This window comes from Chiloscyllium plagiosum, unplaced genomic scaffold (genome assembly GCF_037043375.1).
Source record: "Chiloscyllium plagiosum isolate Xiang-an unplaced genomic scaffold, Cpla_swu_hap1 HiC_scaffold_2, whole genome shotgun sequence".
In the NCBI taxonomy this organism is placed as follows: Eukaryota; Metazoa; Chordata; class Chondrichthyes; order Orectolobiformes; family Hemiscylliidae; genus Chiloscyllium; species Chiloscyllium plagiosum.
This window is the reverse complement of record NW_028270140.1, coordinates 36,662,845-36,680,240: the sequence shown is the minus strand read 5'-3', so window position 1 is coordinate 36,680,240 and position 17,396 is coordinate 36,662,845. Positions and strand designations below refer to the sequence as shown.

The following is a 17,396-nucleotide window of genomic DNA, read 5'->3' as shown; positions in this document are numbered from 1 at the left end:
CTTGTTAGTTTTCTATGAATTGTTTTGTTGTGTTGTAAGGAATGCAGAAGTCAGTTTGTGCACAGTGAGCTCATTAGCAGCAATGAAATAAATAAAGATAATTATTCTCTGTTCCAAAGAAAATCTAGACATCTGTCCACAAAATCTAGACTAACACTCCCTGTCTACAAACGGGGGCAGTATTGCACAGTCAGAAAGGCTGTCTTTTGAATGGAATGAAATATGGAACCTCCTTTTGCCCCCTCAAGTTGATGTAAAAAAATCCCATGATGCTAATTTGAGGTAGAGTGGGGGAATTTACCCCCTGTCCATCAGCCAACCCTGTTTGCAGTTATTGTCACATTGCCATTTGTGGGAGCTTGCTGTGCACAAATTTGTCATTCCTTTTCCTGCATTACAACGGTGCTGCTTCACTAACGGTGAACTGCCTTGGGTTTTTCTCCTGAGGGATGCTACATAACTGAAACCTTTAATTAGCATCCACAGGGTGCTTGTTCTGTACGACTACGCATTAAGAAGTGGATTTTTGCCCAAGTATTAGTCAATCTCCCTGTCCATTTAACGTCTGTTTCTAAGAAGTACTATAGCACTGGGTGAACTTTGCTTTTGTCGTGCTTAGATAAAATTAGTGTTCGGGAATTATGATCTTCAGTTAATTGATTGAGGGGGTGGTCTATAGGACCAGGGAGAGCGCTCTCTCTGCAAAGCCCTCAACAACAAAAATGCAACTTTGAAGACATTAAAGCCTCACACAATCCAGCAACCAATTAACAATCAGCTACACCGATCCTTCCTATAAATACATTTCCTCGCCCATTATCCCAAACGCGCTGTCAGGAAGAAGGGAGGACAATCACTGGGAGAGGAAAATGCAACAACTGCTTGCTTTACTCGTCTTCCTCACTGTTATCACTGGTATGTCCTGTCCTTCAGTATTCCTCTGGTCTTACCCGATACCATCCCAAATCCCTTCACTTTTTGCTCTGTCCTTGCAGGTTCCACCGAAACTGCTGAAGCTCAGCTCATGCCTCGAATAAGGAAAGGTAAAGTTTAACTGTTTGCGTACGCCTCCATCTGTTTTCATGCTGTTCTCATTACAGGTCCATTTCCTGCTGTCACGGGTCGCCTGTGAATGCTCTCTAGTATTTATCTAGGGCTATTTTGTCCCACATTTATTTTTAGCTTGTGCATTTTTGAACAATTACTTTAAAAATTAAACGTTCATTGCAGTTAAATAAAAATTAAAGGGATTTTGCAGTTTTATCTTTCTCTGGTTTTCACCAATTCCCAACAGGGATCGAGGTCTTATTTTGTAATGTTCTGTATTTGGTCTTTGTATCAAATGTATATGCATCAGTTATTTGAGAATCTTGGCATGTTTGATATTGCACCTTCTTTCTTCAAGTTCAAATAAATGCCTGGACTATACGTGCTTCTTAACCCAAGCCTGGAAAATGTGGCCAAAACTTGCATTTCAGTGGGACCGTTTACAGCCTCAAAGTCTTCGAAAGCAACTTACAGTTAATCAAGTACTTTTGAAGTGTAGTCATTAATGTGCAATAGTAAATGCTGCAAACAACTTATGCAGAGCAAACTCGCACAAACAGCAATGACTATGTAACCAATTTTAGTTACATTGATTTGGGATAAATATTAGCCGGAACCTTTAGAAGAACTGAGATTAAGTGTCGTTTAAGTCTTTCAACAAAAGATTGCAATCGATGGCTCAGTGGTCAGCACTGCTGCCTCACAGCACTGCTGCCTCACAGCACCAGGGACCCAGATTCAATCCCAGCCTTGGGAGTTCCTCTGTATCTGTGTGGGTTTCATTCCACAGTCCAAAGATGTGCACGCCAGGTGAATTGGCTATTCTAAACTGCATTAGTTAGAGTCTGGGTGGGTTATCCTTTGGAGGGTCGGCGTGGACTTGTTGGGCTGAAGGGCCTGTTTCCACACTGTAGGGAATCTTTAAAAAAACTGAAGATCTAAAACAAATAACGGGAAAAACTCAGATTTGGCAATATTTGTGGGGAGAAAGCAGAGTTAATGTTTCAGATGCAGTGATTTGTGTTTTGAAGAAAGGTCACTGGGACTGAAACCTTGACTCTACTTTCTCTCCACAGAAGCTGATAGATCTGCTAAGTTCCTCCAACAATTTCTGTTTATGCTTGGAATTCTTTGAAACTTCTGAATACATTGTAATTTCTGTACCCAGCAAGCCTCGATTCCCTGATTTTTAGGTGAGCTCCCTGACTGCTTGACATTGCCCAGCTACATCTAACAAGATTGAAGTCAAAACACTCCTCCGGATCCTATTCCTAGCTACCTGTTTTGGTCATGCTGAACCTGTTGTATAGTCAAAGCGTTGCTTTATCGTGAGCTAGGTTACAAGTTGCACCTCCAAACCTATTGTCACTGCATTGTTCTCCTTCCAGGGATTGTACACCTCGAACCCTGTTAGTGCTTTTGAATGTTTTGCTATATTAAGGGTATTTCTTCCTCCAATATTATGTTTTGCAAAGGTCAAAATCCCATCACACCAAGCTCCAAAAGCTTGTTTTCAAATAAACCTGTGGACTATAAGGTGGTGTTGTGTAACTTTTGACCTTGTCCAACACCAGGACCTCCACATGTTTTACAAAGCCGGCGATCATGGCTCTCCATCTTGATCGCTTGTGTTTTTTCTCAAACCTTGTACAAACCGAAGCTATCAGTATATTTCTACCTTTTTTCTCTATCTTGCTCTGTTCCCCACAGTTTTACTAGTAAACCCCTAACAAATGTTCTAGTTTCTATCAATACGCCATCAACAAATGTTCTAGTTTCTTTCTCATAAATACATGCCTAAGGAATTGTCATTGTTTCTTAGTGATCATTCATAAATGTTCTTGCGTGTGAGAATGATAGTTATAAATGTGTGGGTTCTGAGGAAGGATCACTCAATACGAAACATTGACTACAATTTCTCTCCACAGGTGCTGCCAGACTTGCTGGGTTTTTCCAGCAATTTCTGTTCTTTTTTCTAAGTTGTAAAACTGCCCTCAGCACAGCTATCTTGCGAGTTAAAATTAAAATCAAAAAAGGAAGACTGACCATGTAGGATGATAATAGGCACCTGAAGAACCCATGGACTCAGAAAACCTTCCCTGGTGTGAATCAAACATTGACTACATTCTCTTGTATGATGTCTCTCAGGTTTATTTTCTTGATACTTTAGCAGACTTTTCCAGAAAGCTTGAGCTGCTGAATCGTGAAAATGATGACAATGAAGAAAAATATGGTAGGAACTGATCAAATGTTTTATTGATGTGACACTTCAGTGTTGTGATATTCTGTATAACATGGAGTTTTTGTTTGTGTTCCACGTGTGATAGAATAAATGACATGTCAGTGAGGAAAAATGTCATCTAAGCATATAAACACCAGCCAGCTTCTACAGATTTGATATAAACTCCTCCAGAGTTTCATATTCAAAGTATTGATAATGTAGAACTGGTATACCAAGGTTTTAATTCATATTGTTTCAAAGCCAAGAGACCTATTCCCGTATATAATCCTGTCAGCACCAACATCCCACTGGTACATTCCTCAAATAGCTACACTCCATGTAAGTCCAATAAATTTATAAAAACAAAGATCAGTAAATGTTCATGTGTCACCTGTTTTGAGCCTCTGCTGGTGTACTCCGCTCAATTCTAAGTGTAGAAGTTAGTGAATGATTTAAGGGTCTTGTAGAGGGACCAGAGATTTACCAAAATTTTACTGGAGATGTAAAAATTGGATAGCAAGGGAGAAGAGAGGGAAATGGAGGTTTCAAATTCATGCAGGATTTTGATAGAGATAAGGAGAACTGTTTTCTGTGGCAGGAGGATCAGTAAGAGGGAGACATGGATTTAAGATAAATTCAAAGAAATCCATGGAGGGCAGTGAGAACGTTTTACATACAGTACATTGATATGATCAGGAATGCAATTAGTGAAATGGAGGGGAAGCAGATTTAATTGTCCTGAAGAGGTAATTGAAGACACTCTTGCTGAGGAAGGAGCAGGGGAGTGGGACTAAGTGCATTCCTTATTCAAGGATGATAATGACCGCAATGCCTTATTCCTTCATCATTATTGAACAGAATTGACCATACTTGCTTGAACAAGTAGAGTCCTCAATTTAACATGTCAGCCAAAAAATAGTGTTTCAACAATGTTGAAGTGCTGTAGTGAAGAATCGGAGCTTAAAATGTGTTGCTGGAAAAGCGCAGCAGGTCAGGCAGCATCCAAGGAACAGGAGAATCGACGTTTCGGGCATAAGCCCTTCTTCAGGAATGCTTCTGCCCGAAATGTCAATTTTCCTGTTCCTTGGATGCTGCCTGATTTGCTGCACTTTTCCAGCAACACATTTTAGCTCTGATCTCCAGCATCTGAAGCCCTCACTTTCTCTCAGTGAAGAATCAGCCAAGATTGTGGTCAGTCAAGACTCAGAATCATAGAATCCCTACAGTGTGGAAGCGGGCCATTCAGCCCAACAAGTGCACACCACCCCCTGCCCTAACACTGTAAATCCAATGGCTAGTCCATCTAGCTTACACATTTCTGGACACTGTAGGCATATTAGCATGGCCAATCCACCTAACCCTCTCATTTTTGGACTGGGAGAAAAGCAGAACATCCAAAGGAAACCCATGCAGACACTGGGAGAACATGCAAACTCCACATAGACAGTCGCCCAAGGCTGAAATCGAACTCTGTTAGGCAGCAGTGCTAACATCTGAGCCATCGTGCCACCTTTGCACTTGGAGTGAAACTATACCAATACTTTTCTAATTCGATGATGAATGTGTAACACTGAACTGAGTCATCACTGGATGATTTGTGTTAAATGATGGGTAGGTCTTCAGAAGTGTATTTGCCATCCCTCCAATATTGTCTTGGTGTCTAAAAGCATTAAAGATTAACTTTCTGAAAAATACGGAAAGCTCTGGAGAAAAGTCAAAGGGGCATTTAAAACAACTGTTTTTCTTAATCTTTAGAAGAGTTTACTAATTTGATCTATCAATTATAAATAAAACAGATGGTGAGGCAACAGTTTCCGACTGACAGTCCAGAAACATCCAAGAGGTGAGTCTTCACCTTTCCAATTGGTTGTGAGAAGACTGAGCACACCAAGGCTGTAAATCAAGATGGCTGATGGCAGGACTGTGGGGCTGAGCAGCTTGAGGCAGGAGATCATGTGGTGCCCTGTCCAGGAACACACCCAACTTGAGTCATTGACCAGATTGGAACCCATTCAAATTTACGTTTTTTTTTAGATTAGATTACTTAGTGTGGAAACAGGCCCTTCGGCCCAACAAGTCCACACCAACCCGCCGAAGCGCAACCCACCCATTCCCCTACATTTACCCCTTTACCTAATACTACGGGCAATTTAGCATGGCCAATTCACCTGACCTGCACATCTTTGGACTGTGGGAGGAAACCGGAGCACCCGGAGGAAACCCACGCAGACACGTGGAGAAAGTCTGCCTGAGGCAGGAACTGAACCCGGGTCTCTGGCGCTGTGAGGCCGCAGTGCCACCGTGTCGACCCGTTGGTTCGAATGTTTGCAGTTGTTGACAGAGGAAAGCAGTTCTGTCCTGGTAGTCAGGACTGATCTTGTTACAAAGGAACAAGAGGCCATTCAACCCTTCTGCCTGTTCTGTCATTCAGTTAGATCATTGTTAATCTCAACACCATCTACTTACCTTGGATCTATAACCCTTAATATCCTTAACTAACAAAATGTCATCATTCTCAGTTTTAAAATTATTAATTGATACCTAGCCTCTCAAAAACATTTTAGTAGATAGACAATTGTGGATTTTTAAAACTGTTTGTGCAAAGAAGCACCTTCTGACAGTATCTCTAAAATGTCTGGCTCTAATTTTAATGTTATAATCCCTTGTTCTGGACTCATATCAGATCAAATAGTTTCATTTATCCCATCAAGCACCTTTAATCATCTTAAATACATTCACTCAATCAACATTGAATCTTCAATACTCCAGGATATATCAAGCTAGCCTCCATAATTTAACCCCTTTTAACTTCAAGATCATTCTGGTGAATCTACACAGCATCCCTCTGAGTTTATTCAAGAAATGGGGTACCAAGTCCTACTTTAGAAAGCATAATGTGGTGATTCTCCCAGTAACTTTGCTTTGCTGCAGGATTTTACATAATGAATTGTGTGATGCAGAGATTTAATACAAAAATAGTTCTAACACCTTTGTGGAAGGCAATCATATATTAAATTGGATTCACGTCCATGCAATTTCTGTTGCCCATGTATTCTAATTAAAAATAGTGGAGTGTGTGGAAAAGCTGGAATTGTTCATACAATCACTGAGGTCATGTTTTGTGTGCCAATAGTAGGAGCATTTGCTGCTCTTTTCGATGATGATCATTGACAATCTAAATAATTCTGGAAGAACACCGTTAGTCCTCTCAAGAAAGTTGTAAATGAGTGTGACTCTTTGCAGTGAAATTCATGAGCCCAAGTTACCACCTGCAACATGGATCTGAAATATATCGCCAGTGGCACTGTGTTGCACTGGTGCACTTTTCTTTTGAGTCAACCACTCTGATTACATAAGACTAAGTGACATCTGCAGCACAGAAACAGGTCATTCAGCCCAACCAGTCCATGGTGGCATTTCTGCTCAACAAGCGTCTCCTTTTATCTCTTACTATTGAACTATCCCCTTCTCCCTCCTGTAGTTACCAAAAGCTTCTCCTTAATTGCCTCAATACCATTCACTTCAACCATGACCCAAAGATTGGTGAAAATGTGGAACTTGCAACCACAAGGAAAGAACTTTCCTCTGGATTCCCTATTAGATTTTTGGGTGGGTGGCTATTCTACATGGTTGGTCTCTCCCTGCAATTCTTCTCTTCAGATAATGATCCAAAGCCCTTTTGAAAACATTAACTGAATCTACCACTTCCACATCTGCAGACAACAGTTTATTGTTACTCCCTCCACACTTCACTTCAGCTCTGATGAAGAAATATTAGTGTGCTTTCTCTCCACAGATGCTGCTGTGATTTTGTTTTCAGTACAGATTCCAGCATCTGCAGTCATTTGTTCCCAGGATAGCGGAGGTGTTGCCCACCAGAACTTCTCTGGCTCAAGAGTGCAAACCTGTTGTTCTCTCTCAGGATGACACATTCATCCTCCCACTCCCACAAATTCCCTCAGAGACTGCAGCCGTCCATGTCAAGGCCAAAGCCACTGGAAAGTGGTTTCATAAGACCACCTGTAGTGTTCCTCCCTCCCCCCCCCCCCCCCCATAGAAGGCTTCCCACTAGTCGCAGTGCAGCCATTGGGGGAACGCTATGGGAGCATTAGGACAGGCACACTGAAAACAGACACGAAGGGATTGTACAAAAGTGGGTAATCAATTGGGTGTGCAATTATGGCATATTATAGTTTATTGTAAAGACCACCTTTTTTTTGCACTGGACTACAGAATGAGGAAAGAGAACCATGGAAGAAGATTTTAAAAATGAGTTACTGCGTTGTACCTGGACTGTTGCTTTCCCAAAGCAGAGGGGGGTGAATGTGAGGTGGATTGGCACCGTGTAGGTGTTTGAGGCAATCTTGTGTTGACTCTGGAATAGTGAGGCTCGATTTCCAGGGCACCACCCCAGTGAGTTGTGACATTAAAAATTTGATTCATGTTTACTTTTCATTGGTTTTTATTTTTGTATCATGGCCCAAGCAGAACACTAAGGGCAGGCGACAGCAGGAAAATAAGATGTGGCACTGTTTGAGTTGTGTTCACTGGTATTGAACTCATTCAGTTCTTCATGGACAGCCCGTGCCATGAAAGGACTATCTACATACCTCCTCTCTTCCTCTCCCCTCCTCATCCTCCCTCGCCACTATGAGCATGTGCTGTATGTAGCAGACCAGAACCATTCTTGGCAAACCCCACATGGAGAGCTTATGCCCCAAACGTCGACTCTCCTGCTCCTCGGATACTGCCTGATCGGCTGTGCTTTTCCAGCACCACACTCTTTGACTCCGACCTCCAACATCTGCAGTCCTCACTTTCTCCTTGTTGGCTTTAACCCCCACATGGAGTTAGTGAACCTCTGGAGAGATCTGGGCAGGAGAGATGCTTCACACCAACCCAACCAGCTGGGTCTGTTGGACTCTGCACAGGAGCCAGCAGCCAGGTGGTTAGTGGAGAACATATAGAATTTGTTGCATTGGGTCAAATGCAATGCTCTCACTTGAGGCATAACAGTTCCCAAGTTAGCTGACCGGTCTCAGTGTGACGACAATTATCACATTGCAGCAGCATTCCATAAAATCATTGAACATTACAGTGCAAAAGGAGGTGGCTATTTGACCCATTTGTGCCTACTCTTTGAAAGAGCTATCTGATTATTCCCCACTCCACTGCTCTTCATCCACAGCCTTTTTAATGTTCTCCTCTTCAGGTATACCTTCCCTGTGAAATTCTATGAATGTTCCTTGTAAGGTATTGTTGCATTTGCTTTTATTACCCTTTCAACCATTGTATCTGAGATCATAACAATTGGTGGCTTCAAAAAAAACTTGTCTTCTCATCTTTAATTCTTCCATCATTTGCCTTAAACGTGTTGTTTCATAAAAGGTTTGTTTATAACTTTCTTTAAATTGGATCTGTTTCACTCCCTCTCTTCACTGTTTTTCCTTTTCAATTAGGATGTGTTTTTGAGCAATGCTTTCCTCATTTGCAGACATGTATGAATGGAAGATTTGGGATTACAGAAGGCAAGTACACTGTAATGAAATGATCCTCACTAATTGTAGACTATTATACTTCATTAGCTGATTACTGTTGACTGATCACTAAAAATTATGTGTCCAAATTTGAATTCCTAAAAGACAGAATCATCTCAAAGTGTTAACTTTATCTGGTTATCATTAGTGTGTGTGTGTGTATATATAGTCTGTTCATCTGAAAGAAATATCAAAAGAATTGCATTTATGTAGCATTTTTCATGACTGCTAGACACCTCTGAATATTTTACAGCCAATTAATCTAGTCACTTTTGAAATCAAGTCACTGTTTAAGTGTGACAGCCAATCTCAGTAATCAGACACAAAATAGTCTCAAACAATGTGATAATGACCTGATAATCTGATTTGGTGAGGTTGATTGAGGGATAAATTGACCAGGATGTGAATTGTTCTTTCTAATTCTTTCTTTCAGCACTGGAGAGCCTTTCATCAGCCTGCTTGATCATTTGAGGAGAAATAGTGTGTGGGAACTGTGTGAGGGACTGTGGTCAGAAAGGTTGTTGGTCTGAATCCACCTTTTCCAGCCATGTTCCTTTAGGAGAGCTCTCTTTTCAGCAAAACAGGGTCAGTAGGGAAGACAGAATATGTCCCCTTTTCTGCAGTAAAATAAGTTTAAATGTGGAGTGGCAGGTGGATCATAGCGCACAATTGTGATCTTTAGTACTATCAGCTGGAGATCATTTTAGTTTGCAAAATCAGAGGAACTGGAATTCTGTGCAAAGAAAACAGACTATGGAGTACTTTGTGTCTGAATGCAAGATACATCGTGTTTGTGTGTGTGCATGGATGCATGTGGTGGATGGTGAATATATGCTTGCAAGAGATGGCAAAAGTGTGTGTGTGTGTGTGTGTGTGTGTGTGTATGCACCCACGTGTGTGCAATCAGGCAAGGGTGTGAAGGGCAGCAAGTGTTCGTGTGAGAGAGATTGGGAGTGTGTGCATGTGAGCAGGAGAGATGGCGGAAGTGTGTGTGTACAAACCAAGTAAGTGGAAGTGTGAGAGATGGTGTGCTTGTGTGGAGATGGTGAGTTGCTGTGTGTATGGGTGCACAGAGGGAGATGGTGAGTTGGTGTGTGTTTGTGTTGGGCAAGAGATGGCAAAATGTGTACAAGAGAGTGGGCAAGAAAGAGTGTGAGTGATGATGAGTTCCTCTGTGTGTGGATACAAGAGATGGTGTGTGCATGCATGCTCAGTTGCCATCTCTCAATCAATGCACACACACCACACATTCACTATCTTCTGTACACACACGCAAATGCATGCATACAAGTTAACAATACTCACACCCATACATGTACATGCACACACTCAGTCTGTACATACCCAGACATAGGTCATAGAGTCATACAGCATGGAAACAGACACTTTGGTTCAACTCATCCACGTTGACCATTTTTCTAAACGAAGCTTGCATACACATTTGTCACCTCTCACCCATAAACATGCCATGTATGCAACACTTCCCAGCTCCCATACCCATAAGTGCATACACATTCCAATCTCTCTCACCCATAAGGGAGCCTGATTCCAGAGCGGTACAACAAATGTTCAACATTTCACACAGACATGTGTAACTAGCAGCCATCTGGATATTAATCATATCTGATTCTGAGGCAAGAGTGCTACCACGGATTGCAATCCACAAGCCTCTGCTAGACTGTGCGTGAACAATGATGGATCAAGTGTGGCGATTAACAGTTTCAGCCATATTCATCCCGTGCACACCTAGCTCACCAAAACCGAGTACACATGACAAACAATGTTGTAAGGCTGCTGATTTCCATAATACAGGGATATACACCCAGAATCAAACTGATGCATTAGACACAGTGCTGGTCATCTTTCAACACAAAAGCAGCTAGTTACAGGCAACATTAAGGCAACCCAACATAATTTCAGCTCAGAGCAAGTGAACAGAAACAGATCTCAAAATGTGGTTACATTGGAAACAAGTTGGTAGGCAGGAAATAAAATGTTAAGGCAGTTCACATTATAGTTCGACACTGTGATGACAAAGATTTCTGAAGTGTATGTGAGCAGGATTCAAGCTTGTATCTGCCATAAACCTGAGCTCATCCAAAACTTTGCTGCCAGCGACTCACTCATATCAAGCCCCAGTCACATTCCTCTTGTGCTCACTGGCCTACAATGACTCATGGATCAACAACCCCGCCGGTTTAAAATTCTCATTTGTTTCCATATCGTTTTTGGCCTTTCCCCCTCCCTATTGCAGTCCTAGAATGCTTCAAGGTCATCTAATTCTGAACTCTAGAGTATATCTCAGTTTTGTCATGGACACATTGGAAGTAATGTTTTCAGCCATTTGAATTTGATGCTTTGAAATTCCTTCCCAAATTTTCTTCGCCTCTGAATCTTGCTTTCCTTCTTAAAACCTACTTTCCATTCCTAAATGACTCCTAGTGTGGTTTTGTGTCTAATACGTTTGTCCAACAATGTTCTTGCAAAGCAGCTCGAAACATTTTACCATGTTAGAGGCACTATAGAAATGCAACCATCCTTGTTGAAAACAAAACAATTATGATTTAACTAGAATATCAATCAAGGAAAATATTTATTGCTGAGGTCACTTCATACAACCAAGTTCATCATTTCAAGTTCCAATCCAAGGTTTGTTGGTCACGAAAGGTGATATGGTCAACAGGTTGGCCTTCCGACACACACCAGTGGCAGGGTAGTAACAGTGGCAGAAGATTCCCAGGCAGCCATCTAACAGAGAAAACAGTTGCAACCTCAACCAACATCATCCACAGCTCCAGACCACAACATTTGTGTGTGTAAAAGCTTCTGCTGTCACAACAACCTGGACTCCTTTAGTATTGCTGGGGGGAAATGACGTGTGGCTCAGGTGACTGGACAGTCCAGATTGTGCCGGAGCACAAGAGTTCGATCCCCATTCTGTCTCGAGGGAATTTGGGGCCATTCTCCCTGCTTTACCCCTGGTGGAGGTTACAGCACTGGGTGGCAGAGAACATAAGATGAAGAAGAAGTATGAGGTACTAGAAGTAATTCTCCCAAAATAATGTCTGAGTAGGAAGAAGGAGCTGGCTGCTTGGGATCCACAGCAGAAGCTAGGCAGCTGGTACAAAAAACTGAGTAACTAAAAAAACAAGTCTGACATCTTGCCATCCTACTCTTTTACAATAATCATCACTACTTGTTGAGTTTTCTTGAATGTTCATCAATGGTAAAGTCTCTAAATTTACTTGTCTTCATGTAGGTGCTGAGGAAAGGCAATTCCTGGAAGTTCGCTGTGTGACTGAATTTGGAAGTTGTGCCACAACTTGTTTCAATAGATACAGAACCTTGTACAATATTTAAACTCACTCTGTATCTTGTCTATGGTAAAACTTTCAGAACAGCCTAATCTTGAAATAATTGTCCCAACTTTTATTTGTTTAGATATCATTGTTCTAATAAAATGATGGGATGCCAAATGTAAGATCTATGCAGGATGTAAAGCTTATTACCACAACTATTAGAATATTTCCCCAATAATCAAACCCTGTCATTTTTATAGCTGCATAAAAGAATGCACACTGTTACATGCAGTTATTGTTACATGCAGTCCGATGTCCCAGTTAGAAACACATTTTGTTTGGAATTAACAGAAACTCTGGTTCCAAGTTGCTGACAGCTTGAGGTTAAGCTAGTCTGTTCTCAACTTTGGTGTCACACCTGGCTCTGAGATAAGCTTTCAACAGCATTTTGTGGAAGTCCTAAAGTGTGATAAGAAGCCATTTGGCCCATCAAATCCGCACCAACCTTCCAAAGAGCCTCCCAATCAGACTCAGCGCCCTCCCTCTCTGTAACACTGCATTTACCCGAGCTAATCCACCTGGCCTGCATATATGCAACCTAACATTAAGACTGCTTACATGACATTGACTGACACTGCTTCTCTATTGGCTCATTTACTACTGAAACTCATATTCCTCACCTTGCTACTTTCAAATTTGATTTCCAGCACTCTCTGAGTAGTCTCTCACGTTTTACCTTCCATAAACATGAGGTCAACAAAACGCTACTGCCTGAATTTTAATTAGCTCCAAGTTCTGTTCATCACCTCCTGTGCTCAATGACCTACACTGGTGCTGGATCAAGCAGCATCTTGCGTGTTAATTTCTCATCAGAATTTTCAAATCCCTCCCCAGACTCTACCCCTTCCATCTTCGTAATCTTCTATAGCACCATAGCCATCTGAGCTCCTTTAATTCTGGACTCTTGAGCATCCCTGATTTTAAATGTTCCAACATTGGTGGCTATGTCTTCATCTGCAGGACTCTAAGCTCTGGAATTCCCTCCCTAACCTGTCTCTCTACTTCTCTCATCTCCTGTGAGACCCTCCTTAAAGCCTGTCTCTTTAATCAACCTCTTGGTCATCTGAGCTGATATCTCCCACGTATGTAATGCTTCTGCAGAACACTCACGATATACAAGTTATCAGAAAAGGTCCCCAGTTTTGCTCTCTCTTCCCATATATGGTTTTGTTGACCCTGACTGAAATCTGTTGGTCTCCCAACAGAACATTGCTCATGTGGGTCCAGATGGGAATGTTGCCAATTTGATCCATCAGACAGAGTGTCATTGTGTAGTGCTAATGAGTCATCACACATCAGTTCAAGACACACAAGAACTTAGGCTGATTACTTTCCCCATTGTCACCTAGAGCTCTGCAAGACTGTATCATGCAGTGTTTGGCAGCATTAATAACAAGAACAACTTGTTTTTAAAAATTAGTCAAAATGGCAATGTTTTGAAATCTGCATTGCTGTTACTTAACAGTTAAAATTAATGGAGAATCAGGTAGAGATACATTTCAACATTTAAAAAAAAAATATTTTTACAGAAAACTCCTCTCATGTAAAATGTGAATTTTAAATTTTTGAAAATTAAATAAGCCATTTAGCCGCAATCAAAGTGGATCTGGTCAATTAAGGTTTGGAGTCACATAAACACTTACTCGGCTGCATCCAGCATTTGAGTCGCAGACATCGGGTTCAGTATTAACTTGATAACTGAGAAAAATCATCTGTATCAAAAACTGAAAGGGCTGGAGCTACACAGCCGATTGGAAAACATCTGGGGAGAAAGAAACACAGTTAATGTTTTTAATCAAAGACCCTTTATCTGAACTGAGGAAAGATATCAATGTAATAGGTTTTAAGGAATTGAAGGAGTTTGGGGTGAAGGACAAAAGGGAAGGTCTGTGAAAGGCTGGAGTGAAGGAGAAATTAAATAAACCAAGGTTTTGTAACAATGGATAATGTAAAAAAGAAAAGCAAAGGACATATCCAACACCTACTCAGAAAACAGCTGAAGCCAAAAATGTTCAGAGGAATTTAATTTTAAGTGCCTTTTTAACAATTGTGACAGCTCTGAACAAGTGTATGAAAAGATGGAACATAGTTGTGTAACTTTGAATCACGCAGGGATGATCACAAGAGATGCAGGGAAGCATTCAAGTAAACCATCAAACAATAAGGTCTCAGCTAAAAATTGCATCAAAAGCATCAACTAGTATAAAAAGCACAAATGGAAGCTTAGAAATGAAATGCTGCAACATGCAGTTGCACGTACTGGGGGTGAGCACTGGAATTTTGTGGGAATCCAAGGACTGGGAGAACAAAGAGGATATAACCTAAGGTCTGTAAGGAAAATGAAATAGGATGAATGTACTTAATGACAGTGAATGGTGAACTAGGAACATTAAGCAAAAACATGCAAGAGCAAGGCACAACAAAGTATTGTGAGAGGATCTGACAATGACTCTCCATTTTACAAGACTCATAGATCCTATTTTAGATACTGGTATGAAAGTGTATCAGTTCATTGAATTTGTTGAAAATGTGAGCACATTGTCATGACATTTTCATGACAAATTTGCCATCGTTTAGAGAAATTGAAAGATGCCAATTGGATTAGCAATAATTTAGCAGGAGTAATAGGTTATAAAATTTCACTTGTATTCAAGTTGGTTAAGGCTCAAATGTCATTGGCCAGCTAATGACACTGTGTTAAGAATTGTGTTGAAATTCCCCCTCACCATTGGAGATAGTCCAGCTAGATTGGAAAACATCAGCCATGCATTGTATGGGATGAAAACAGTAACCGAGTACCAAAAAGAAATGCTCCTTTTAGAGCCCACAACCTGTTCTCAAATGACACATTTAGATAAATTTCCCGGAAATTGAAAGAATGGTAAATGATACCAATAGATTCCACAATTGTGAGAGATGGCCCCATGTGAGTTCTCAGGAAAAAAGCTAGCTGTACCCCGCAATCTAATCTGGAAGACATGGAATGGGGTTGCACAAAGAATAGAATGGATTGTGTAATATTTTTCCTATTGAAATAATCTGAAACAGTTTTTTTTAGCCCCACAGTTGTATAACCAGTCTTTTGTATTGTGGTATCAATAGCAAATACAATCCTGCAAACATTACACCAGGAAGGAAACTCAGTTAAACAAAGAAGAATTTATTTGTAAATTTGACTATGATACAAATTGACTGGGACAAAATATTAAATTTATCCCATGGTCAGAACAATTGTGCAGTTAAGATAAATCCTTGGATAAGAATTGTGTCTCATGATTTTGGTCATAAGCCAGTTGATTACTGTGAACTATTACTGTGTCTGGTGATGGCAGAGAAAAGATTGAAAAAGAACAAACAAACAATCAGGAGCAATCTGACAAGGGTTATCTTAGCAAGACACCCAAGAAGTGGGTAAGAGTGATACATGACCCAGAGAATCAGGCATCAGTCACTTTTGGGTCAAGTTCTGACACCAGTTTTTCACCAAGAACACACTCAACGTAGAAGAAGTCGATGTTTAAAAGCAAAAGCTGTTTGTGATGGGCAATTTATGGAAATTGACCAAACGCTGCCTCCCAACATTCACAGGGCATGGAAAACCTAACACACGCAGGAAACCTCAAAACGAGTACATGTCTACAAAATGTAGAACTGTAAATATACTTACAGATTTGGAACCATTGCATCTGATCACGTCCCATATGCCTTGCAGATGCTAATTAATCTCAGAGAACTCTTGATTGAAATGGAACTAAGCTGATATAACCAGAATCGTTGCCACTAAAAATGCCATCATATGTTCTATTTTAAATATATTTTTATTGAAAAAATAGATTTTTTAAAGTTACAACAAATATAATTCAAAACAATACAAAGAAAGAACACCAAAACAATTTTTAAAACCCAAACCACCCTCTTATAAATGTATAAATATATAAAAATATATTAAAAACCCAATTGACGATATGAAGCGCTGACAGAAAGTGTACTCTTAGCACTGAGCACCCTCCTCTCTGTGTCGGATTTGTAGGGATCAGTCAAAAGTGTGGTCTTTTTTTGAATAAAATCTCTAACTTGAAAAAAGTGGAAGAGGTCCCTGTTAGATAGCTTGTTTATCTGCGCTAATTGTTACAACGATACATGTAAAAAAAGATGTTTTGCCAATATTGCCTTCCCTCTGCTGAATTGCCTCCCAGTATGATAACAGTATTAATAATTATTGGGTTATGGCAATGTTCCTTAACTGTCCTCACTTTGTCCAAAAACAGCAAACTAGTAAGAGGACACGTTGCCTGAGAGGTTTTGATATCTAACTATATACAAGCCCAATCCCTCACTTAAGATAAAAGTGAGTTTAGTTGATAGTTTTTAATGTCCAGAAGATCCCCCAGTCTGTGAGGCAATTGCAGTTTTGCTTATTTAATAAGGGGCCACTTACGATGCCGAATAAAAGAGCTGAACCAGCTGTTCAGTCGCCTGAACGTTTGCTCAACGAAACTTCGGGGGAGCATCCGTATAGGGTTCAACAAACAGGGGAGAATAGTCATCTCAATAGGAGCCATCAACCTAACCATGAGACCAGAAGCTCCTCCCATTTTTGAAGGTCTTGTTTGATTTTGTTGAATTGTTGAACAAAATTAGCTTTAAACAACCAATCAAGAACTGGAGTGATGAATATGCCCAAATACATAAAACCCCCCTGTGACCACTTAAATGGGAATCGGATTTGCCCTCAAGACCTAGCACCTTCGTAAGACCACCCACAGGCAGAGCGTCTGATTTTGCAAAGTTAATCTTGTACCCCGAAAAGGTGCCAAATGAGCTCATGCACTGTATCAGGCAAGGCACCGAAACTGCTGGATTTGACAGAAAAATGAAGACATTGTCCATGTACAGCAAAATCTTATGTAATGTTTACCCCACTTCTGGAGCCAATTGGGGTCCCTACGAATGGCCTCCGCTAATGGTTCAATCACCAATGTAAAAAGCAATAGCAAACAGGGACAGTCCTGTCGGCTGCCCCTAAAAATGCTAAAATTGCTTGATCGTACCCCATTGGTGATGACCGGAGCGAGAGGGTCACTATACAGAACCTTTACCCAACTTATAAAGGCTTCGCCCAGGCCAAACTGCTCCAGAGTATAAAAAAGGTACGGCCACTTAACTCGGTCAAATGCCTTCCCTGCGTCTAGAGAAATCACCAATCCCTGTACTGACTGTTGTTGACACAGT

General features: G+C 40.8%; 1 protein-coding gene across 3 annotated transcripts; it reads left to right on the top strand.

Annotated features, from left to right (window-relative positions):
- The first annotated feature begins 619 nt into the window (after nucleotides 1-619).
- LOC148151858 (uncharacterized) lies at nucleotides 620-12,329 on the top strand. Of its 3 annotated transcripts, none has more exons than XM_087996160.1 (5): nucleotides 640-915; nucleotides 996-1,043; nucleotides 3,221-3,280; nucleotides 8,728-8,796; nucleotides 12,065-12,329. In XM_087996160.1, the coding sequence occupies exons 1-5, from the start codon at nucleotides 870-872 to the stop codon at nucleotides 12,163-12,165; spliced, it is 324 nt and encodes a 107-aa protein (XP_087852286.1). In that variant the 5' UTR covers nucleotides 640-869; the 3' UTR covers nucleotides 12,166-12,329. The 3 variants fall into 3 exon arrangements, with proteins under 3 accessions (XP_087852289.1, XP_087852286.1, XP_087852283.1); XM_087996157.1 differs by having other exon boundaries at nucleotides 3,218-3,280; XM_087996163.1 differs by lacking the exon at nucleotides 3,221-3,280 and having other exon boundaries at nucleotides 620-915.
- The last annotated feature ends 5,067 nt before the right edge of the window (nucleotides 12,330-17,396 follow it).

Bases quoted from the DNA above. Each gene is read 5' to 3' on its own strand.
- LOC148151858 (XM_087996157.1), top strand. From the start codon at position 870: ATGCAACAACTGCTTGCTTTACTCGTCTTCCTCACTGTTATCACTG. The intron at 1,044-3,217 runs GTAAAGTTTAAC...TTGATACTTTAG, and splicing joins CATGCCTCGAATAAGGAAAG to CAGACTTTTCCAGAAAGCTT. The intron at 3,281-8,727 runs GTAGGAACTGAT...CTTTTCAATTAG, and splicing joins TGACAATGAAGAAAAATATG to GATGTGTTTTTGAGCAATGC.